Source organism: Symphalangus syndactylus, chromosome 2 (assembly GCF_028878055.3).
Source record: "Symphalangus syndactylus isolate Jambi chromosome 2, NHGRI_mSymSyn1-v2.1_pri, whole genome shotgun sequence".
NCBI lineage: Eukaryota > Metazoa > Chordata > Mammalia > Primates > Hylobatidae > Symphalangus > Symphalangus syndactylus.
In genome coordinates, this window is record NC_072424.2 from 85,727,325 (window position 1) to 85,747,211 (window position 19,887).

The 19,887-nt window shown below is 40.3% G+C and overlaps 1 protein-coding gene and 1 pseudogene across 1 annotated transcript in view; one reads left to right on the top strand and one right to left on the bottom strand.

Annotated features, from left to right (window-relative positions):
• Positions 1 to 19,887, bottom strand: part of SEC63 (SEC63 homolog, protein translocation regulator) — an 84,737-nt gene that overhangs the window by 47,797 nt on the left and 17,053 nt on the right. Inside the window, exons 2-4 of the mRNA XM_055260542.2 lie at positions 12,850 to 12,949; positions 8,560 to 8,674; positions 5,256 to 5,368 (exon numbers count right to left, since the gene is read on the bottom strand). Of these exons, the coding sequence (XP_055116517.1) occupies positions 5,256 to 5,368; positions 8,560 to 8,674; positions 12,850 to 12,949 (328 nt within the window). The remainder of the gene's footprint in view (positions 1 to 5,255; positions 5,369 to 8,559; positions 8,675 to 12,849; positions 12,950 to 19,887) is intronic.
• On the top strand, positions 13,518 to 13,612 carry LOC129477889 (uncharacterized; annotated as a pseudogene).

The following is a 19,887-nucleotide window of genomic DNA, read 5'->3' on the forward strand; positions in this document are numbered from 1 at the left end:
TCCACTCACTTGCCATTCCCCCATCTCTCTCCCACTCCTCACGCCTCCCTATTCCCTGAGACATAAAAGATTCAAACTGGGCAAATTACTAACCCTAAAATGGCCTCTGTTGGGAGCAAGCCCCCCAAAATCTGGCCATAAACTGGCCCCAAGCCTGACCATAAACAAAATTTCTGCAGCACTATAACATGTTGATAATGGCCCTAACGTACGTGCTCGAAGGCTGTGGGTTTACCGGAATGAGGGCAAGGAACACCTGGCCCGCCCAGGGCAGAAAACTGCTTAAAGGCATTCTTAAGCCACAAACAATAGCATGAGCGATTTGTAACTTAAGGACATGCTCCTGCTGTAGTTAACTAGCCCAACCTATTCCTTTAATTCGGCCCATCCCTTCATTTCCCATAAGGGATACTTTTAGTTAATTTAGTATCTATAGAAACAATGCTAATGACTGGTTTGCTGTTAATAAAAATGTGCGTAGGCCGGGCACGGTGGCTCACGCTTGTAATCCCAGCACTTTGGGAGGCCGAGGCGGGCGGATCACGAGGTCAGGAGATCGAGACCACGGTGAAACCCTGTCTCTACTAAAAAATACAAAAAATTAGCCGGGCGCGGTGGCGGGCGCCTGTAGTCCCAGCTACTCGGAGGCTGAGGCAGGAGAATGGCGTGAACCCGGGAGGCGGAGCTTGCAGTGAGCCGAGATTGCGCCACTGCACTCCAGCCCGGGCGACAGAGCGAGACTCTGTCTCAAAAAAAAAAAAAAAAAAAAAAAAATGTGCGTAAATCTCTGTTCTGGGCTCTCAGCTCTGAAGGCTGTGAGACCCTTGATTTCCCACTTCACACCTCTATATTTCTGTATGTGTGTCTTTAATTCCTCTAGGGCCGCTGGGTTAGGGTCTCCCCGACCAAGCTGGTCTCGGTAGGCCTCTAAATGTTCAAACAAAAAAAGACTCACACGTCTCTCACTCTGAATCAAAAGCTAGAAATGACTAAGCTTAGCGAAGAAGGCATGTCAAAAGCCAAAACAAGCCAAAAGCTAGGCCTCTTGTGCCAAAAAGTCAAGTTATGAATTCAGAGCAACAGTGCTTAAAGGAACTTTAAAAGTGAACACACAAATAATAAGAAAGTGAAACAGCCTTGTTGCTGATTTGAAGAATGTTTCAGTGGCCTGGATAGAAGATCAAACTAGCCACAATATTCCCTTAAGCCAAAGCCTAATCCAAAGCAAGGCCCTAACAAAGGCTGAGAGAGGTAAGGGAGCTGCAGAAGCTAGCAGATGTTGGTTCACGAGATTTTCCAAAAGAAACCATCTCTACAACAGAAGTGCAAGGTGAAGTAGCAAGTGCTGATTTGGAAGCTGCAGCAAGTTATCTAGAAGATCTAGCTAAGATTACAATGAAGGTGGCTAAACAACAAATGTTCAATGTAGATGAAATAGCCTTATACTGGAAAAATACGCCATTTAGGACTTTCACAGCTGGAGAGAAATAAATGTCTGACTTCAAAGCTTCAAAAGACAGGCTGACTTTCTTGGTAGGGGCTAACGCTGCTGGTGACTTTAACTTGAAGCCAATGCTGGTGTGCCATTCCAAAAGTCCTAGAGCTCTTAAGATCTATGCTAAATCTATTCTGCCATGCTCTATAAATAGAACAACAAATCCTTGATGACAGCACATGTGTGGACAGCATGGATTACTGAATATTTTAAGCCCACTGTTGAGACCTGCTCAAAAAAAAACAAAATGATTCCTTTCAAAAGATTACTGCTCATTGACAACACATGTGGTCACTCAAGAACTCTGATGGAGCTGTACAAAGAGATTAATGTTTTCACACCTGCTAACACAACATTCATTCTGCAGCACACAGATCAAAAAGTAATTTTGACTTTTAAGTCTTATTATTTAAGAAATAGTAAGACTTGCACTGAGCAATTTCAGAGGCTGAGGTGGGCAGATCACCTGAGGTCAGGAGTTCAAGACTAGCCTGACCAACATAAAACCCTGTCACTACTAAAAATACAATAATTTGCCAGACATGGTGGTGCATGCCTGTAGTCCGAGCTACTCGGGAGGCTAAGGAACAAGAATTGCTTGAATCCAGGAGGCAGAGGTAACAGTGAGCCAAGATCGCACCAATGCACTCCAGCCTGGGCAACAGAGTGAGACTCCATCTCAAAAAAAAAAAAAAAAAAAAGACATACACTTTGTAAAGCTATAGCTGCTACAGACACGGTGATACCTCTGATGGATCTGGGTAAATTGAAAACCTTCTGGAAAGGATTCACTATTCTAAATGCCATTAAGAACATTTGTGATTCACAGGAAGAGGCCAAAATGTCAACATCAAGAGGAGTTTGGTAGAAGTTGATTTCCTTTTTTTTTTTTTTTTTTTTTTTTTGAGACAGTCTCACTCTGTCACCCAGGCTGGAGTGCAATGGCACAATCTCGGCTCACCGCAACTTCCGCCTCCCGGGTTCAAGTGAGTCTCCTGCCTCAGCCTCTCAAGTAGGTGGAATTACAGGCATGCCCCACCATACCCGGCTAAGTTTGAATTTTTAGTAGAGATAGTTTCTCCATGTTGGTCAGGCTGGTCTCAAACTCCTGACCTCAGGTGATCCACCTGCCTCGGCCTCCCAAAGTGCTGGGATTACAGGCATGAGCTACTGCGCCCAGCCAGAAGTTGATTTCAACCTTCATGGATGACTTGGAGCAGTTCAAGACTTCAGTAGAGAAAGTCACTACAGATGTGCTAGAAATAGCAGGAGAACTAAACAAGTGGAGCCTGAAGATGTGACTGAATTGCTGCACTCTCACGATCAAACTTGAACAGATGAGTTGCTTCTTATAGTTGAGCTAAGTAGCTTAAGATGATACCTATTCCTGACGAAGATGCTGTGAACATTGTTGAAATGACAATAAAGGATTTAGAATATTACATAAACTTAGTTGATAAAGCAGTGGCAGAATGTGAGAGGACTGACTGCAATTTTGAAAGAAGTTCTGGCTGAGCACGGTGGTTCACATCTGTAATCCCAGCACTTTGGGAGGCCGAGGCGAGCAGATCACGAGGTCAGGAGATTGAGACCATCCTGGCTAACATGGTGAAACCCCGTCTCTACTAAAAATATTAAAAATTAGCCGGGAGTGGTGGCGGGCGCCTGTAGTCCCAGCTACTCGGGAGGCTGAGGCAGGAGAATGGCGTGAACCCGGGAGGCAGAAGTTGCAGTGAGCCAAGATCACGACACTCCACTCCAGCCTGGGCGACAAAGCGAGACTCCATCTCAAAAAAAAAAAAAGGAAATGAAAAGAAAGACGTTCTGTGCATAAAATACTATCAAATAGCATCACATACTAGAGAAATCTTTCAAGAATTTAAATGATGTAGTCAATTTAATTGTTGTCTTCTTTTAAGAAATTGTCACAGCCAGCCCAACCTTCAGTAACCACTATCCTGATCAGTCAACAGCCATCAACATCAAGACCCTCCACCAGCAAAAAGAATGCAATTCGTCAAAGGCTCAGATTACTAGCATTTTTTAGCCATACAGTATTTTTAAATTAAGGTATGTACATTGTTTTTTAAGACATAAGGCTGGCTGGGCACAGTGGCTCACGCCTGTAATCCCAGCACTTTGAGAGGCCAAGGCGGGTGGATCACGAGGTCAGAAGATCAAGACCATCCTGGCTAACATGGTGAAACCTCGTCTCTACTAAAAATACAAAAAAAAATTAGCCGGGCGTGGTGGCGGGCGCCTGTAGTCCCACCTACTTGGGAGGCTGAGGCAGGAGAATGGCATGAACCCGGGAGGCAGAGCTTGCAGTGGGCCGAGATAGTGCCACTGCAGTCCAGCCTGGGCGAAAGAGCAAGACTCTGTCTCAAAAAAAAAAAAAAAAAAAAGACATAAGGCTACTGTACACTTAATAGACTACAGTGTAGTATAAACAACTTTTATATGCACTAGGAAACAAAAAAATTTGTGACTCATTTTATTGCAATATTTGCTTTACTGCAGGAGACTGGAACTGAACCTATAATATCTCCAAAGTATGCTTGTATTTACTTATATGTTTAAAATGAGTTCACAAAATTATACATCGCTGAGTCCTCAAAAGACAGACAATCTCATATTTTACTCTTTCATTCAATGTAAGAATTGTGTGGGTATGTACTTATCAAGAGTCCTGAAGAACCTAGTTAAGTTTTATCTCTTGGAAGATTAATACCCAAGGGATCAGTGCATCTAATGTTACATGCTCTATTCTGATTCCCTGAAGTGTGCACAAATGTTCCTCAAACTTTATAAATACACAGACATATGTGTGTGCATATAACGCATATGTAAATATATGTATCTCACAATAACAATGCACTTTACCTAAGGTATAAGACCAACAAGGAAAATTATTTGGAAGTTCTGAAAAGATTTGTGAAGAAAATTTCTGAGCAGTAAAAAAGGAGACCTTAAAAATCCACATCTCAACAAGTACAGTTGTTATTAACTAAGAATAATCCTGTGTGATGAAATTCTAAAAAGAAAGACACCAAAAATGAAGTACTTAAAAGTCCAAATTAAACTTGTCTTTAAATAGTTTAAATGAGATAAGCTACACATTGCCAAAACTAGAGAAACAGATCAAGCCTAAAAAAAAAAAAAAAAAAAAAAATCTAGAAATGATAAGATCTAAGTATACCCGCCTCTAATCAAGATGCTAATAAAACAGCTCAATTAACTTATCATTCACCACTTAATTTAATCAAGTTTACATGGCAAAAATTTCAGTTTAATTAAATTAAATTACCACATTAGTGCTGCTGTGTAGTCCCCTAAATGATAGACTCAACATGAAGTAAGCACTTGGAAAAAATGTATGACAACTATTTTACTATTTTATTAAAACAGAAAACTATCCTTTTTTTTTTCTTTAGAGATGGGGTATTACTCTGTCATCGAAGCTGGGCTGCAGTGGCATGGTCACGGCTCACTGCAGCCTTGACCTCCCAGGCTCAAACAATGCTCCCACCTCAGCCTCCCAAGTAGCTAGGACTACAGGTACACATCACCACACAGGGTTAATTATTTTATTTTTTGTAGAGATGGAGTCTTGATATGTTGCCAGGGATGGTCTCAAACTCCTGGACTCAAGCGATCCTCCTGCCTCAGCCTCCCGAAGTACTGGGATTACAGGCATGAGCCACTGCACCTGGCTTATCTGTACCATTCCTAAAAATTTGTAATGGATCCTGATACTTACGCAGCATAAGCCTTTGCTATCCTCATGAACATAACTTCATCACCTCCTTTATCTGGATGATATTTAAGTGACAGCAAACGATATTGTTTTTTAATTTCTGCTACTGTGGCTCCCTGAAAAAAAAAAAAAAAAAGCTTTCTGTTAGCAAAAATAAGCACAATTCTGTAAAGAAATAATCAATCCTATTTTGAACTTAAAATATGAACTACTCAGTATTTTGAGAAAGACAAAATCCATTTTTCATCCTATATATTTTTCCCATAAATTTCATCTCATATATTTTTAAATAAAAACACTTACATTGTCCAATATATGTATTTTATTGAGCACCTACTATGTGCCACACAGTACACTAAGCACTGATAATTTGAAAGTGAAAACAGATGACACATTTACATAAAATAATACTGACATTTAAATATCAAAAAATAGGCCAGGCACAGCCTATAATCCCAGCACTTTGGAGGCCAAGGTGGGCGGATCACCTGAGGTCAGGAGTTCAAGACCAGCTTGGCCAACATAATAGTGAAACCCCATCTCTACTAAAAATTACAAAAATTAGCTGGGTGTGGTGATGCACGCCTGTAGTCCCAGCTACTTGGGAAGGTGAAGCAGGAGAATCGCTTGACCTCGGGAGGTGGAGGCTGCGGTGAGCTGAGACTACGCCACTGCACTCCAGCCTACCGGACAGAGCGAGACTCCGTCTCTCAAAAAATAAAAATAAAAATAAATAAATATCAAAAAATAATCACAATAAATTAAATCTGGAACCCTCAAATCAAAGGTTAACTTTCTAAGGAATAATCTGAGGAATACCTGGTTTCAGTTGCTTGTCTATCAAGTTGACCTTAATGGTTTCTTAGTCTCAATTTCTATTAATAATTTTTTCACTGTTTTTTATTGCCCTTCTAATCTTAAAATCTCTCTTAATGACTATGATCAATGCAATAAGAAAAAAATCACATGATGTGCAAACTTTTCTTCTACAAACAGAAAACTAGATGATACATACCCTCCTTGGTTTGTGTTATATGAATGTCTGGATCAAGCCATCTACTGAGCAAAGACTCAAAGTAAAAGTAAGTGCTATGGGGGAGAAAATAGAAAGAGCACTAGATTGAGCTTGGCTACTAAGTAAGAAGCTTGGAACCCCAGACAAGATACAAATTTTCCAGGCCTCATTTTCTTTTAAAAAAAAAAAAATTAATAAATAGGGAATACATATATATACTCAGGGCAACCTGAATATATGCTCCCAGGTTTAAAAATTATATATTTTTATAAAAGGCTAGATGATCTCTATCATTAATTTCAGTTCTAACATTCTACTGATAAATGCAAGACTTTTTTTTTTTTTTTTTTTTGGAGACAGAGTCTTGCTCTGTCACCCAGGCTGGAGTGCAGTGCTGCAATTACACTTGACTTCCCAAGTGGCTGGAACCACAGGGGTGTGTCACCACGTTCAGCTAATTTTGTTAGTTTTTTGTACAGATGAGGGTTTCCCTATGTTGCCCAGGCTGGTCTCAAACTCTTGGCCTCAAGCAATCCTCCCACCTCAGCCTCCCAAAGTACTGATATTATAGGCACAAGCCACTGCGGCTGGCCAAAAGACTAGTTTTCTATTTGGAACCTATTAATCAGGTTTAATCAAAAGATCACCTAAGGGGCACACTCAAGGTTCACCTAAATTTCTATGACAATGAAATTAATGATACTAGTTTCACTTTAGTTTTAAGAGACAGGGTCTCACTCTGCTGCCCAGGCTACAGTGCAATGGTGCGGATCATGGCTCACTCATCTCAAACTTCTTGGCTCAAACTATCCTCTCACTTTGGCCTCCCAAGTAACTAGGACTATAGGTGTGTTGCTACCACACCCAGGTAATTTTTTTTTTTTTTTTTGATAGAGCCTGGGTGTCACTATGTTGCCCAAACTCCTGACCTCAAGCGATCCTCCCACCTTAGCTTCCCAAAGTGCTAGGATTACAGGTGTAAGCCACCGTTCCCGGCTGATATTAATTCTTTCTAAGACCCCCAACCTAGATTTTACCACACTGCTTAAGTGTCAATGAATACAACGTCATAAGATTTTTATCATTCAACTAACACAAATTATCCTCCCAGTTTTAACTTTGCATTAACCAATATTACAGATCTCTCTTAAAAATATGCCTTTAGCAAACTATCGCAAGGACAAAAAACCAAACACTGCATGTTCTCACTCATAGGTGGGAATTGAACAATGAGAACACATGGACACAGGAAGGGGAACATCACACACCTGGGACTGTTTGGGGTGGGGGGAGGGGGGAGGGATAGCACTAGGAGATATACCTAATGCTAAATGACGAGTTAATGGGTGCAGCACACCAACATGGCACATGTATACATATGTAACAAACCTGCACGTTGTGCACATGTACCCTAAAACTTAAAGTATAATAATAAAAAAAAAATGTCTTTAGGCTGGGCATGGTGGCTCACGCCTGTAATCCCAGCACTGTGGGAGGCCAAGGCGGGTGGATCATGAGGTCAGAAGATCAAGACCATCCTGGCTAACACGGTGAAACCCCGTCTCTACTAAAAATACAAAAACTTAGCCGGGCGTGATGGCGGGCGCCTGTAGTCCCAGCTACTTGGGAGGCTGAGGCAGGAGAATGGCATGAACTGGGAGGCAGAGCTTGCAGTGAGCCAAGGTCGCGCCACTGTACTCCAGCCTGGGCGACAGAGCAAGATTCCGTCTCAAAAAAAAAAAAAAAAAGCCCTTAAAAAATGTTAACCAGCCGGGCGCAGTGGCTCATGCCTGTAATCCTAGCACTTTGGGAGGCCGAGGTGGGCGGATCACAAAGTCAGGAAATCGAGACCATCTTGGCTAACACGGTGAAACCCCGTCTCTACTAAAAATACAAAAAATTAGCCAGGCATGATGGCGGGCGCCTACTTGAGAGGCTGAGGCAGGAGAATGGCATGAACCCGGGAGGCGGAGCTTGCAGTGAGCCGAGATCACACCACTGCACTCCAGCCTGGGCTACAGAGTGAGACTCTGTCTCAAAAATAAAAGTTAACCTCTCCTCTCATCTTCAAATATTCTTATATTTTAGCAATTGAAAACCAATTATTAATAACATAACAATCAACAGTTACAGCTTAAATTATAATAACAGAGGATTAGACATCTTATTTTAATAAACAAACTGACCAAAGTCTGATTTCTATAGGAATGGACAATTTCTTTTAGAATGAGGACCTATAGCATTTTCATGGGATCATTAAACTAATGTGCATTATATAAAAATACTACTTACAGGATCCAAATTTAATACTTCATAAGGATTGTATTCTTGGTATTCTCGGTCTGTTTTGGAAACTTTATATGCAAGGAATAAGAACAATGCCCATCCTGCAAGCAGAACTATTTTCCTGTTTAGGAAAAAGATAAGTGAATCATAAACAAATACATCTGCATAGAGTCTAAAGACATTCTGGCAAGGTCAAGGCAAAAACTCTACAGTAGTACCATATCACTATGCTACTGACTCAAATTCTACAATCACTGGGTTACAAACTCCTGTTACAGCAAGGACGGTGTCTTTTTTACCTCTGCATTCTTTATAATCTAGTACAGTGTCTACTATGTTATAGATTTTCTCAGTTACTATTTGCACAACTTTAAATACAGAAGAAGTGAATTCAACTCATTAACTTACTGGACCCATTAAATTAGATCAAAATATATAAATGCTAAGTAAATCATTTAATGTAAAAAAGAATTGCTCTGACCCAGCAATTACACTTTTATTAAGATAAACTAGGAAAAACAATTGGTCTATTGTGCAAAAATAAATACATAGCCTTGCTTATAGTAGTAAAACTTTGGAAACAACCTAAATTTCCACTCACAGGAACTGATTAAATAAACCATTTACAGAGAAATAATTAAATAAACCGTGATACAGCCACACAATGCAACATTTTGTAGCCAATAGTCTATCAATCCATTTCACTTCAAATAATTTGGAAAGAGTAAGTATAAAACGGCGGTCACAGATGTAAATAAGAGAAAGTATTTCACTGTAGAGATGTACCATTAGTTCATTTGTACATTTGATGAACTTTTTTTTTTTTAGATGGAGTCTCGCTCTGTTGCCCAGGCTGGAGTGCAATGGCACGATCTTGGCTCACCGCAACCTCAGCCTCCTGAGTAGCTGAAACTACAGGCACACGCCACCACACAAAGCTAATTTTTGTATTTTTAGTAGAGATGGGGTTTCACCATGTTAGCCAGGCTGGTCTCAAACTCCTGACCTCAAGTGATCCGCCTGCCTCAGCCTCCCAAAGTGCTGGAATTACAGGGGTGAGTGACTGCACCCAGCCTCTACAGTGAAATACTTTCTGGCCACTAAAAATATTTGCTGTGGATGACTATCTATCTTATATTGTTAAATTTACAAAATAGCTTTCAAAACTCTATGTATATATGTTATATTATAAATAAGTGTATAAAGTAATTATCTTAATAATAACTAGCTTTAGGTGATGAATGACTTTTATTCTTATACCGAATGACTTTTATTTCTTATACCCTTTGTATGACAATTTGTTACACTGAGCAAGAACTGTTAGACAAATACATCAAATGAATCTTATGAGGCCAAATTAAACAAAATTGGAATGACCTGTCTTTAAATCATGATCATGGCTCACTGCAGCCTCAACCTCCCAGGCTCAAGCAATCCTCCCACCTCAGCCTCCCAAAGCACTGGAATTAAGGCATGAGCCACCACGGCCAGCCTACAACAGCAAACTTTTTTTTTAACACTTTTTAAATCCAAAATTTGGTAGTAGCCTCAATATGCTAAAAACAAAACAAAAAAATTGAAAATATGCTTTATTCCCACACGAATTAACTCCCCTTTTTTCCTGACTCATCCAAAAGGCTAACAAACAAAGCTCACAAAACAAAGATAAAATGAAATTGGAAACCAAAAAAGCAAGATTAAAAACCAAGCAAGGGAAAAGGAACAAAACACCTAGGATATGCTAGACCTTATGTTTTACATGGAGCATCTAGTTCTCCAAGCCAAGGAATGAGAAGAGGAAAGGAGAAGCTCATAACAGAATCCCAAGGCTAATGAAAATTACCACAACCAATAAAGCCATGCTCTATAGTTTCCTGAGAGCCAAAGCAAAGATAGAAACATAACGGATCACATCATGCTCTGTGCTCAATTTTTTTAAAAAACCTGTTTGGTTCCTCTGAAAAGATAAGCGTTTTCCCCACACTTGGCTTCAGTAATTAACTTGAAGTGTCATCTTTTTTTCTGGGTGGGGAATGGAGTCTTGCTTTGTCACCTAGGCTGGAGTGCAGTGACACAATCTCGGCTCACTGCAACCTCCGCCTCCTGGGCTCAAGCAATTCTCCTGCCTCAGCCTCCTGAGTAGCTGGGACCACAGGCACGCACCACCATGCCTGGCTAATTTTTTGTATTTTTTTAGTAGAGACAGGGTTTCACCATGTTGGCCAGGCTGGTCTCCAACTCCTGACCTCAGGTGATCCGCCCACCTCGGCCTCCCAAAGTGCTGGGATTACAGGCATGAGCTACCATGCCCAGCCTGAAGCGTCATCTTTAGAAGCAACTTCCAAAAATTACATGCCTTCCTTTGGCAGATGGTGTCAGAAGAGAAGCATTACACAACAACTGTTTAACTTTGAAAGAATGCTTCAAGATTAAGTAGTAAAAGTTTTAATGGTTTATGACCTTATCTAAATTGTTACTAGTATATATTTAATTCTTCCTTACCTAAACTCCCTTAATCTGTACTTTAATTAAATCACAAAGTGTTGAACAAAGCCAGACAAGAGACTGGGAGGCCAAAAATACAGGCGTCCCTTGGTATCCTCAGGGGACTGGTTCCAGGACCCCACAGATACTAAAATCCATGGACGCTCAAGTCCCCAGTATAAAATGATATAGTATTTGCATATAACCTATATACATCCTCCCATGTACATTAAATCATCTCTAAATTACTGATATTACCTAATACAATACACATTGTGGAAACAGTTATTACACTGTATTTTTATTTACACTTTTAATTGTTGTATTATTATTTTTATTGCTTTTTTCCCCCAAATATTTTAGATTCACAGTTGATTGAATCTTCCCACGTGGAACCTGCAGATATGGGGGGGAGTCTTGCTGCTTTATGAAAATTTAATTTAAAATGAGAACCAACAGTAAAGAATAAACAGTGAAGAGAAAATTACTCTTTTCAACACTAACTTTGCCTTTAGTTTCACATCATTAAAGAACTCTTAACACCAAAGCTAGAATTTCCCTCCTCCTACAAAGAAACTAAACTGGGTGGCTCATGCAAGGTGGCTCATGCCTGTGATCCTACCACTTTTGGAGGCCGAGGCAGGCAGATCACTTGAGCCCAAGAGTTTGAGACCAGCCTGGGGAACATGGTGAAACCCCACCCCTACAAAGAATACAAAAAAAAAAAATTAACCAGGTGTAGCGGCACGCACCTGTACTCCCACCTACTCAGGAGGCTAAGGTGGGAGGATGCCTGAGCCCAAGGAGGCTAAGGCTGCAGTGAGCCAAGATAGCACCACTGCACTCCAGCCTGGGCAACACAGCAAGACTCTGTCTCAAAAAAAAAAAAAAAAGAAAAGAAAAGAAAAGAAAAAGAAATTAGTTAAAGTCAAACCTTACAAAGAAAAACTAAAAACTAAACCCCCTGAAATTATGCTGAAAAAAGCTGTCATTTAAACCAAGATTTCTAAATAATTGTTTCTACTCTCACTAATTTCTTTTGCTACATCTTCTCTTCCTATCTACTGGATAAATGTAGGTAATTCACAAGACATAGTAGTCCAATAATGGTTAACTCTCTCACCTCCTGTCAGTTTCATCTATTACCTCTAAATTGATGACGCAGGATAAATGTCCAAAGCCTTGTTCTTAACCAGTACACCCCATAGCCTCACAGGATTAAACTGGTCTGCTGTAACTAAACATGTTAATGGCCTGTTTAAAATAAAGGGTGATTAGGTCCCTGATCCAACACTTCTAACCACATGACTTTGGTCAAGTTATGTCATCATTCTTAGCCTCAGTTTCCTCATCTGAGAAAAAGCAAAACCATCTACTTTGAAGTTAATACAGAATTAAATTAGATAACATATAAAGCCCTAGCACAGATTCTAGCATACAGTATGTGCTCAATAAACTTTTAATTATCACCATGAAATGCTAATTTGTTCATGTCACCTCTCTACTTCTGAAATCTTTTAAAGATTCCCCCATAGTCTTTAAGATAAAATTCAAATCTTTGCACAAGGTGCACAAAGTCCTTCAAGATATGACTTATCTCTCTCTACCCCCGATCTCCAGCAACACTCTCCTTCCTTTGAACTCCTAAACCAATCTGTTCAGACTGTTCCCACATTTTCTCGTATCTTACCCTTACTATAGATTACAATTTCTTTACAGACACAATGACTTATTCATCATTACACGTATATGTTGTATGACCTAGCAAAGGGTAAGCATTAAGTAGTTTTTTTCTTGAAATCCATTACTTACTTTACTGTAGGAATAATATTTGGCTGGGGTTTTAATAACCGTAAACGATACCACATACACCTTCCATATACTTTTCTGATATTCTTTAATCGAATTTGCTCTGTCAAGAAAGAAAAACAAGATGAATTAAAAACCATTTTTCACAGTGAAGGTTAGTTAACCAGTTAACTGGTTAACTAACCTTCATTACCACGCTAATAGTTTAATGGAACATGAAATTACTGCCTATTCAAATAGCCTTTAAAAAACTTACAAGATAGGTTAAATTTTCTGCCATTTAGAACAAACAACCTACCTAGAAAACTTCATTCAACTACCAGGTGACCATTTTGGAAATAAGACTTAATGAAAATGCAAAAACTGACTTGCACCCAAAATATTTAGTCAGATATAATCAGTAATTTCTGGGAAATTCTCTCCCTCTTTCCCCTTTGCTATAGAAGGAACATGAAGTATAAAATAGTAAAACATGGTTTATTAAGGAAGCTAAGCAGAAATAATACTCTTCAAACACAAAAATAAATGCCTATCAAAATGTCTTCTAATCAACAAAGTTTAGCTCTCATCTATTTAAGATAAAACTAGTAAGATTTGGAGCTGTAACGTAAAATCAACTTGCAGTTAAAACAAAGAGTACTTGCTTCAGCAGCACATACATTAAAACCGGAGCAGGACATACACTAAAACTGGAGCAATACAGAGAAGATTAGCATGGCCCTCACCCAAAGATGACACGCAAATTTGTGAAGTATTCCTTTTATTTTTTATTTTTTTTTTTTTTGTAGAAACTGGGTCTTGCTATGTTGCCAAGGCTGGTCTCAAACTCCTGGCCTCAAGCACTCCTCCTGCCTCAGTGCACTCCCATCCCCCAAAAAAAGCACTATTTAAAAATTTTATTTAAAAAAAAGGAGGGGGGGCTGGGCGCGGTGGCTCACGCCTGTAATCCCAGCACTTTGGGAGGCTGGGGTGGGTAGATCACCTGAGGTCAGGAGTTCGAGACTAGCCTCAACATGGAGAAACCCTGTCTCTACCAAAAACACAAAATTAGCCAGGCGTGGTGGTGCATGCCTGTAATCCCAGCTACTCGGGAGGCTGAGGCAGGAGAACTGCTTGAACCTGGGAGGCAGAAGTTGCAGTGAGCCGAGATCACGCCATTGCACTGCAGCCTAGGCAGCAAGAGTGAAACTCTGTCTCAAAAAAAAAAAAAAAAAGGGTAGAGTAAAATTCAGTATCACAAATTCTAATTATTTTGTGTTAAGCTGGAAAAGTCTCCTAAACCCGTAAAACTTAGGTTTATGGGGTCAGGCACCGTGGCTCACCTCTATAATCCCAGCACTTTGGGAGGCTGAGGCAGGTGGATCACCTGAGGTCAGGAGTTAAAGACCAACCTGGCCAACACGGCAAAACCCCATCTCTACTAAAAATACAAAAATTAGCCAGGCATGGTGGTGCACGCCTGTAGTCCCAGCTACTCGGGAGGCTGAGACATGAGAATCACTTGAACCCAGGAGACGGAGGTTGCAGTGAGCTGAGATCCCTCCAGCCTGGGCAACAGAGTAAAACTCCATCTCAAAACAAGCAAACAAAAAGAACTTAAGTTTATATAAGAGTTGAGACAAAAGCTTTTATCTTAAGGCTGGGGCAGTGGCTCACGCCTGTAATCCTAACACTTTGGGAGGCTGAGGCGGGCAGATCACGAGGTCAGGAATTCAAGACCAGCCAGTTCAAGACCAGCCTGGCCAACATGGTGAAACTCCACCTCTACTAAAAATACAAAATTAGCCAGGTGTGGTGGCGCATGCCTGTAATCCCAGTTACTCAGCAGGGTGAGGCAGGAGAATCAGTTGAACCTGGGAGGCAAAGGTCGCAGTGAGCCGAGATCACGCCATTGCACTCCAGCCTGGGCAACAAGAGTGAAACTCCATCTCAAAAAAAAAAAAAAAAGCTATTATTTTAATCCTCAGGAAAATCTTGCCATTCAATTAAAAAGAAATTAAGCCCAAGCAAAAATAGTATGTATTGTTTTACTAAATTCATCCCGAGCACTTGGATTGAAAGACTCTCCCAAGTTTAAATAAAAAAAAAATGTACTGGGAGGCCGAGGCAGGCAGATCACGAGGTCAGGAGACAGAGACCATCCTGGCTAACACGGTGAAACCCCCTCTCTACTAAAAAGACAAATAATTAGCCAGGCGTGGTGGCACGTTCCTGTAGTCCCAGCTACTCGAGAGGCTGAGGCAGCAGAATCACTTGAATCCGGGAGGCAGGTTGCAGTGAGCCGAGATCATGCCACTGCACTCCAGCCCAGGTGACAGAGCAAGACTCCGTCCCAAAAAAATAAAAATTAAGTTTTGAAATAAAAATCTGCCTTTTTAAGAAGATGGCACCAAAAACAAAGGCGGAAGCCCTTGCCCACCCCAAAGCCAAAGTCAAAGCAAAGGCTTTGAAGAACAAGAAGGCAGTGCTGAAAGGCATCCACAACCACACAAAGTAAGACTGGCCACCCACCTTCCAGTGGCCTAAGACAATGCAGCTCCAAAGGCAGTTCAAATGTCCTAGGAAGAACACCCCCACAAAAAACAAGCTTTATCATTATGCCATTATCAAGTTCCCCTTGACCACTAAGTCAGCCATGAAGAAGACAACACCACATTTGTGTTTACTATGGATGTCAAGGCCAACCAGATCAAATAGGCTGTGAAGAAGCTCTATGACACTGGCATGGCCAAGGTAAACACACTCATCAGGTCTGATGGAGAGAAGAAGGTGTATGTTCAACTGGCTCCTAACTTACGATGTTTTGAATGCTGCCAACACAATTGAGATGATCTAAAATGAGTCCAGCTGGCTAATTATAAGTTTTCTTTTTTACCATATTAAAAAAAATCTACAAAACTGCAGTTCTTAAATGAGGTAACAGGTAAGTAAAAGGACTTGGCATATAGAAGGTTCCAAAACCACCATGTAAGAAGTCCAACTACCTTGTTACCACCACGCTTAGATGAAGTCATCCACATGGGAGGACTACCCAGCAAGAAGTACCAAAACCAAGTATCAGGAAGAGGAAGAGATCTGTGTAGGGGAGAGTATGGTAGCAGAAAAGGAGACTGATAATATGCAGCGGAACTGATTGAATAAGTTAATATATTAAAGATACCTGGAGTCGGTTTTCCACTGTCAAGAAAAAGGAGTGAAAAAATAGAAAACAAGAATGAACCCTGTACTGTTGGACTGGAATTAAAAATATCACTATGAATGAATGTCTTTTAATAAACAAATACAAATGCAGCTCTAAATACATATATACGTACTCCCTAGCTCTATCTACTAAGTGGGCCTAGGAGCAGCAAAATCCCAGTAGCAATGAGCACATCTAGCATGCAGATCTTGGCTTCTAAATACCACTCTCCACTAACAGGAACCAGGAATCCAAGTATCCTCCCACAAAATACTAATTACAAAGGGGAAACAAATGACTTTGCAGTGGGGTAGGCTGAATAACTGTCCCCCAAGATGTCCACATCCTAATACCTGGAACCAGTAAATATACTATCTCGAATGACAAAAGGGACTTTACAGATATGACTAAGTTAAGGATCTTGAAATAGGGAGATTATCATAGGAGGACCATAATCACAGGGGTACGTTTAAGAGGGAGGCAGAAGGGTCAAAGACAGATGGTAATGTGACAATGGAAGCAGATGATGGACTAATGCCCTTTTTAAAGATGAAAGAAGGGCCACAAGCTAAAAAATACAGGCTATCTACAGAAGCTGGAAAAGGTAAGAAAACAGATTCTACCCTAAAGCCTCCAGAAGGAACTAGCCCTGCCAATGTTATGACTTTGGCCCAAAGAAACTGATTTTGGACTTCTGGCCTCCAGAATTGTTAAGAGAACAAATTTGTGCTGTTTTAAACCAATGAGTTTGTGGTAATTTGTTACAGCAGCAATAGGAAACAAATACAAAACACCTAAACAGACACCACCTCAATCAAGTGCCCGGTGAGCATCGCCAGAAAAAAAGACAACCTAAAATCATATGCCATCTGACAGCATGCAATGAGACGAACACAGAATCAGTTTTGTGAAATTCCTGCCTAAGATACACAACCTGACTCTAATAATGAGAAAACACTGTACAACCCAAATTCAAATCCATTTTACTAAATAACTGGTCTCTAATCTTTAAAGCAGAGGGAAAAGTGAATAACTACTTCAGACTAAAGGAGACTAAAGAAACAAATCAACTAAATGTTATGTGATTCTAAATTGGATATTTTGCGATAAAGAACATCACTGAGAAAGTGACAAAACCCAAATGGAGTCAGACAATGAGATGGTAGTAATGTTAATTTTCTGATTTTCATGGTTTAGAGAACACTTTTGAAAATACCGCTACTGATTTTTAAATGGGTATTTTATTAAATTAAGCCTCTACAGTCTCCCACTTTCAAGTATAAAATCAAGGAAACATTTGATGAGGTTTTATAAGAACAATGCTGAAGTCTCTTTATGAAGCAGACAGTTTGATCTATTCAAAGGTATGATGTTCTACTGTTCCTGGCCAACAGAAAGTACATATGGTTTTCAGCCCCTTATTCTTGGGGGCCACACAGTGTGTGCATGGACCTTGTATGCCCCACTCTTCCAACCTAAAAATTAAATCTTAACCTTTTAGGAGACTATTTCAATCAATCAGTAAGTACTACAGGCCACAGTTTACACATTAACATACAATTAGATTTCCAGCAAAACTAAATATTCATGGTACACATTCCAAATCTCTGTATGAATGACCTCAAGTCAAAGTAACTATTATGAGTCAAATTCTTCCAGACAGTTTTTTTAATAAGACACTTAATAGAATAAAATGAAGTTCACTTATAAACTTCTTGCTTATTGAATTACTATTTTCATGGGCACTGAAAATTATGTTAGGCGTATCCTTAACTTGTATTATTTTTAAAGAAATTATCCGCATTTATAGAAACAGGAAATCCTAAGATCATAAAACAATATAAATAATGTGTCATAATTGCTGTCAGCAGCTGAACTTTATATAGTAAAGCTGCAGGGATAATCTAGATTTGGGTTATGGCTGTGCTTCATAAACCACATAGTGCCTTTGCTAAAAGTCACTCTGTCCACGCTGGATGATCTGCCAGTCAGCAGTATTACTGAGTGAACTCTTAGCACCATAATCATAGAACCCAAAGAGGTAAAGGAATGTTAGCCAGATCTAAAGTCTTCAAACCTGTTTGCCTGCTTACCACATAGTATGCAACAGTTTTTCTTTTTTTTTTTTTTTGAGACGGAGTCTCGCTCTGTCGCCCAGGCTGGAGTGCAGTGGCGCAATCCCGGCTCACTGCAAGCTCCGCCTCCCGGGTTCACGCCATTCTCCTGCCTCAGCCTCTCCGAGTAGCTGGGACTACAGGCGCCCGCCACCACGCCCGGCTAATTTTTTTGCATTTTTAGTAGAGACGGGGTTTCACCGTGGTCTCGATCTCCTGACCTCGTGATCCACCCGCCTCGGCCTCCCAAAGTGCTGGGATTACAAGCATGAGCCACCGCGCCCGGCCTCCAACAGTTTTTCAACCTTGTCTCCTTCCCTCCTTCCTCCCTCTACTAGACCCCAGCGTCAATTTTTGCCATCATTATGTCCATGTGTGCCCAATGTTTAGCTCCCACTTATAAGTGAGAACATGCGGTATTTGCAGTATTTGGTTTTCTGTTTCTGTATTAATTCACTTAGAATAATATCCTCCAGCTGCATTTACATGCTATAAAGGACATTACTTAATTCTTTTTAATGGCTGTGTAGTATTCTACGGTGTATATGTACCACATTTTTTTTTTTTTTATTTGAGACAGAGTTTTGCTCTTGTTGCCCAGGCTGGAGTGCAATGGCGCAATCTCAGCTCACTGCAATCTCCACCTCCCGGGTTCAAGTGATTCTCCTGCCTCAGACTCTCAAGTAGCTGAGATTACAGGCATGCGCCACCACACCCGGCTGGCTAATTTTGAACTTTTAGTAGAGATGGGGTTTCTCCATGTTGGTCAGGCTGGTCTCGAACTCCTGACCTCAGGCGATCCACCTGCCTCGGCCTCCCAAAGTGCTGGGATTACAGGCATGAGCCACAACGCCCGGCCGCTACATTTTCTTTATCCAGTCCACTATTGATAGACACCTGGGTTGGTACCATGTCTTTGCTATTGTGAGCAGTGCTGCAATGAACATGGGTGCACGTCTTTTTGGTAGAACAATTTATTTTCTTTTAGATATATACTCAGTAATGGGATTGCTGGGTCAAATCACAATTCTCAGTTCTTTGAGAAATCTGCAAACTGCTTTCCACAGTGGCTGAACTAGTTTACATTCACACCAGCTGTGTATAAGTGTTCCCTTTTCCCCCACAGCCTCCCTAGCATCTGTTTTTTGACTTTTTTATAATAGCCATTCTGACTGGTATGAGATGATCCCTCACTGTGGTTTTGATTTGCATTTATCTGATTAGTGATGTTGAGCATTTTTCATGTTTCTTGGCCACTTAAAAAAAAAAAAATTTCCTCTTTTAAGAAATGTTCATGACTTTTGCCCACTTTTCAATGGGGATATTTTTTGCTTGTTAAGTTCCTTATACATTCTGGATATTAGACCTTTGTTGGATGCATAGTTTGTAAATATATTCTCTTATTCTGTAGGTTGTCTGTTTACTCTGTTGATAGTTTCTTTTGCTGTGCAGAATCTTTTAGTTTAATTAGATCCATTTGTCAATTCTTGCTTTTGCTGCAACTGTAAAGCTGGTATTTTAAAATAATTCCATCTCTTTTAAATGCATCCAAAGAAAGCTAAAAGCCACAGCAATTTCATACCCGTCATCATCCATTTACAAAAACTTATGAAAAGTCCTTCATTCTACTTCTCCCACATAATATTATCCTAATTTAATATATTTCATCCTGGTGAGTTAATTTTTTTTTTTTGAGACAGGGTCTTGCTCTGTCACCAGGCTAGATAGACTACAGTGGTACCATCA